Source organism: Adiantum capillus-veneris, chromosome 3, assembly GCF_014529385.1.
Source record: "Adiantum capillus-veneris isolate H3 chromosome 3, ASM1452938v2, whole genome shotgun sequence".
NCBI lineage: Eukaryota > Viridiplantae > Streptophyta > Polypodiopsida > Polypodiales > Pteridaceae > Adiantum > Adiantum capillus-veneris.
Window position 1 is genome coordinate 61,036,985 of NC_140933.1, and position 5,365 is coordinate 61,042,349.

The 5,365-nt window shown below is 43.4% G+C and overlaps 1 protein-coding gene across 1 annotated transcript; it reads right to left on the minus strand.

Annotated features, from left to right (window-relative positions):
* Positions 1–724: 724 nt before the first annotated feature.
* LOC147461002 (pentatricopeptide repeat-containing protein At3g53360, mitochondrial-like) lies at positions 725–4,559 on the minus strand. Its single transcript, XM_086508664.1, has one exon. It carries the CDS (start codon positions 3,923–3,925, stop codon positions 2,180–2,182), a length of 1,746 nt encoding a protein of 581 aa, XP_086364790.1. The 5' UTR covers positions 3,926–4,559; the 3' UTR covers positions 725–2,179.
* Between the last annotated feature and the right edge of the window lie 806 nt (positions 4,560–5,365).

Sequence of the window (5,365 nt, forward strand, 5' to 3'; positions counted from 1 at the left end):
AGTCATCATATTTTGAGATACTTCTTGTCCCAAAAGTAGATTTCAGATAAGGAATGAGATGGGTGAGCATTTTGTCTCAGTTCCATTTCTAGATTGTTCATGTTACGTGAAAGAAAAATTTGGTGGCAGATGTGGTCTCGAAAAAAAAACAGTATCGGTCATCTCGGTGATTCGTCACCAAAATTTTGAAGATATACTTGATTAGTATGCTACAGATACCGCTTTTGCACACGTCTTTGATCGAATACAGAGTGGGGAGACAGTTACAAGTTAGTTATACTATCGAGGAATATTTTGATAAGAAAAACTATGTTATGTGTGACAAGATTAGGGAGAAAAGGTATTGACGGAGTGCCATAATCCATTTTTTGTTGGGCATAGTGGTGTGTGAAAAGGTCAAGTTTGACAGGCATAAAATAGCTAGACTCCTACAACATTAATCTATTCCATACCGACCTTGGGAGAGTATAGCAATGGATTTCATCTTCGATCTTCTGAAGACTTAGAGTGGGTATGATGGCATTTGAATTGTCAACAAGTAGGTTCACTTCATACTAGTGAAGAAGATAATTAATGCCGATGACTTGGTCAAAAAAAAATTTATCTCATAGATTTTTGTATTCCATGGCATGTCTTGAGATGTTAGGGATATCGAAGGCTCACAATAATCTGTTGATTAAACGACTTTATAAAAAGATGTACATTGAAATGGGAATTCCTGAAATGAACTTATTACATGTGCTCTCACATGTGTGTATTGTTTAAATACGTATCAAAAAGATGAAGTGATTGCAACATTTTATCTAATGAATATGGATGTGATAGTAATGAAATTTGATGGATCAAGACATCCCTAAAAAGATCAACCCCATCTAGATGTGGTTGCTAAATATGTTGCAATGATCCTTATTCTCATCGCAGATCTCGACGGGGATAAGGATATAAATGTTCAGTGATTGTCGTCTATGTGCAATTACTAGATGTGTGAAGTCTAGGGCATGAGTACTTAAGAGTTGTTGTCTACTAACTAGTTTTTGTCCTTGTCTATTTTGGAAGCGTAATCGATGGTGATTTCTATTCTTTCAAGAGGGGGATATGTCACAAGATTGTGACGTGACAATGTCCAAAATAATGGTCAAGAGGCCATTGGGGGTTAGGGGTTCCTCCAAACTTATAAGGCGTGGCTAAGGGGCCTACCCCAGTATTAAAAAAACTCAAAAACTCACGTGAGCTGCTGACATGGCACTTTGTACCACTCAACCAATAATCACAGAAACTACTGACGTCGCAAGATGGACCAACCCGCGTTTTACAGCATTGCCGAGAGGATGCTAGCTTTTGGGTTTGGAGATTTTGGAGGGAAAGCTTTTCATTGGCAGTGCTTTTGGACCAAAGGCCTCATGTAAAACATTTATAAGCAGAGCTTCTTTGGCAGATTAGCTTGGGAGCATCTGTAGAGAGAGGACCTTCGGACATCGTTCCTTCTGAAGCATCAATAAGCAAAAGGGGCGCCACTCTTTGGGGCCAATGCATCTAGAAGCAGAACTCCGCCGTTTTGTGTCAACTCTCCTCTTCTCTGTCTCTCGATCTATTCAAGTTCAGTCCATTTGTTTGCAGCTTTCTCACGTGTTTTTGTAGATTTCATGCTTCGAGTGTCCAAGCTTATTTCAGAGGTCCATCCATGGTTGACCAAAGACCACATCAACATGTAAATATCCCTTTACTTGCCATGTAAAAATTCTGTTTTCTCAAAATGGGACTAAATGCTCCAGTTTGCAATGAGGAAATCCTCTCTATGAATGCATGGCATGATCTTGCTAGTCTGTCCATGCGGTTGACAAAGTATCCCCCAAATATGTTGAGAGACTGGAATTCTTCTTAGCATTTTTATCAAGTAAAGCAATGCATTGTATACTAGTTCCACTTTTGAGATACCAACATTGTACCCTAGCAATTTCAATCTGTATGGGTGGTACCAAAATTGAGATACTACCATCTAGTAGTTTCCAACCTTTCTGGCTTATTGTATGAGCTGCTTGCGTGCCCCTTGTGTTTGATTCATCCATATTTGGGCAGCACTTGAGTGATAGGCTTTGTGAATTGGAAATTCTACCACTTAGAAGTAGCTTGATTTGAAAATATCATCATGAATGTGTGTCTTGCACGATGCCACATGCCTTCAAGACGTAAGCATAGCCTTCAAGATGAAAGTATAGGTAACTGAATTTGGAGAGATACACTCGCCTTGCATCTGCTGAAAACAGCCCAGAGCTTCCTGGCCCTGCCCCTGATCAGCATATCCTGCAATCAGTACATTCCAGCAGTCCACATTCCGGACAGGAAGCTCCTCCAGCACTTTTTGTGCTTTCTGAAGAGCACCACACTTGGCAAACATGTCAACCAAGGCGTTGCCAAGCACAACATCGTTTTTCAGCAGCCCCTGACTAACAATATCAGCGTAAGTTTTTATGCCCATGTCAGCATCTTGGGTAGAGACACATGCCTTCAAGATGCACGCGTAGGTGATTGCATCTGGAGAGAGGCCCTCGCTTCGCATCCGCTGAAAACAGCCTAGAGCTTCCTGACCCTGCTCCTGTTGCGCGTATCCTGTAATCAATGCACTCCAAGAAACGACGTCCCGGACACGAAGCTCCTCAAGCACTCTTTGTGCTTGCTGAAGTAAACCGCATTTGGCATACATGTCAACCAAGGCAGTGCCAAGAACTACATTTTTTTTCAACAGCCCCTGACTAACAATATCATCGTGAATTTTTAAGCCCATATCAGCATCTTGCGTAGAGCCACATGCCTTCAAGATGCACGAATAGGTGATTGCATTTGGAGAGACACCCTCGCTTCGCATCTGCTGCAAGCAGTCCAGAGCCTCCTTGCCCTGCCCCTGTTGGGCATATCCTGCAGTGAGTGCATTCCACGAGACAACATCCCGGACACGAAGCTCCTCAAGCACTCTTTGTGCTTTCTGAAGTAAACCACATTTCGCATACATGTCAACCAAGGCATTGCCAAGCACAACATCTTTTTTTAGCATCCCCTGACTAACAATATAGGCGTGAATTTTTATGCCCATATCAGCATCTTGCGTAGAACCACATGTGTTCAAGATGCACGCGTAGGTGATTGCATCTGGAGAGAGGCCCTCACTTCGCATTCGCTGAAAACAGCCTAGAGCTTTCTGGCCCTGCTCCTGTTGGGTATAACCCGCAATCAATGCATTCCACGAGACAACATTCCGGACAGGAAGCTCCTCAAGCACTTTTTGTGCTTTTTGAACTGCACCACATTTGGCATACATATCGACCAAAGCATTGCCAAGCACGACATTTCTTTGCAACAGCCCCTGACTAACAATATCATCGTGAATTTTTGTGCCCATGTCAACATCTTGCGTAGAGCCACATGCCTTCAAGATGCACGTGTAGGTAATTGCATCTGGAGAGAGGCCCTCGCTTCGCATCTGCTGGAAACAGCCCAGAGCTTCCTGGCCCTGCCCCTGTTGGGCGTATCCTGCAATCAGTGCGTTCCAAGAGACAACATCCCGCACAGGAATTTCGTCAAAGACTTGTTGCGCCCTGACAGGTTCACCGCACTTGACATACATGCTGATCAACATGTTCCCTAGGTATGCGTTCTTTTCAAATAACCCACTATCACGAATATCAGCATGTATCCTACTGCCTTGGTACAAATCCTTCTTCTTAGCACAATCTTTAAGTGAGCTCACAAAAGAAAGACTCATTTGCTTCCTCCCCATGTGTGCTTGTGTAGCCTTAATTGTTGCTTCAGTGCTCTTGTGGTGCACACATGCACCACAAGCCTGCTTCCAATGGATACAGATCCCTGTATGGCCTGCCACGTTTTTGGAGGCATGCTTATCGGTCGCTGAATGCTGAGGAATCCCAAGCATCAGAAAGTTTATAGGGTGTCCTTACCATTTGCAAGCAGTTGCAAGCGGTGGAATGAGGGCTTCTCTACATTTGGTAAAGTGCCAGTGAGATTTTCTGCTCATTAATAAAGCCAGTGCCATTGTTTTTTAAGTTTCCTGCAGCTTTCTCTGATGCAGCCATCGCCAGTGAAAACCGCTTGTGCATGTGCTCGATCGCTGCTTCTACAGCTGATTGAATTCCCTGCCTCCTCGATCAGTCGGCAGATGAGCACGTGGGCCCTTTATCTGTGAACTCAAAACCAGTGCTGAGAGAAAACGGATCTCTGTGTGTGTGTGGATTTACCAAAAGCAGTGTGCGTGTGAGTGTGTGTCTCTGCGTACAAAGCAGCGGTTCTTACCCCCCATCACACGTCTCTTCTGCTATGAGGGTGGGCTCCCAGCTGCGACGCTACACGCCTCGTATGTAAATTTTTTTGGCAACTCCAGGTGCGAAGCCTGGGCTGTTTGCCCCTTCTTACTGTACAGCTCGACGGTGTCCTCTTTTCATAGCAGAGCTTTCATTTGCCACGCTAGAAGCTCTTGCATGTTCGTCTAGCTATGGGGAAGCTGGCCATCCTGACTTGCAAGAAGCATAGTCCCTAGTGAGAAACCAACAGAAAGGTTGTTACCATAAATGTGGTAGTGATGTGTGTGAACACACTTAGGACCACTACAGGCAGTATTTGTGGATGAGTTTGATTTAGTATCGACTAGAGGCAGTATTGTATGGGCAATTTCTTCCTTTTGTACAAAATTTCTATCATTGCAACTTTTTGTTAAATATGTCCCTTATAGTCCTCTTTAGGTTCTGCGACATAGCAAGTGTTAGTCCTATTTCGTTTTTCATAGTTTTCAAATTGGGTGCAGTCACTTGCCATGGTTGACAACACAGACGTTTTCAAGATGTTTGCTCTGCTAATGAAAAATTGGATGGGGATAACTACCCAATGTGGGCTTACATGATGATGTATGTTCTAGTATTGAGGCGGCGGTCTGGGGCAGAACGGCTATCAGTGTCAAAGGGCATGTGGAATGTTGTGCAAGGCATTGATGTATGTCCGTACAAGCTCTATTGAGGATGTTGCAAGTTCTAGCCCCGGGGGATTCACTATTAGTAATGGGGGGATATCACCTGCGTGCATCCAAATTAGAGAAACCCCCCTATGTACGGTATCTTACATGCTAACCTACCACCCTAAATACAAACAAGATATGGACATTCTCACAATGAGCCATCCCCCCTCATATAGATTTCGTACAGAATGTAATGACCCACTATTATATGTATACTAAGTAACATGACAATTTTAGAAGCACATGATTTTGTGAAAATACATGTTGAATTACAAATGAGTAGAAGTGATGATTGTAATGTGTTTTCGTTTGAGAGAACAAACCACCATGAGCAGCAACCAATATAAT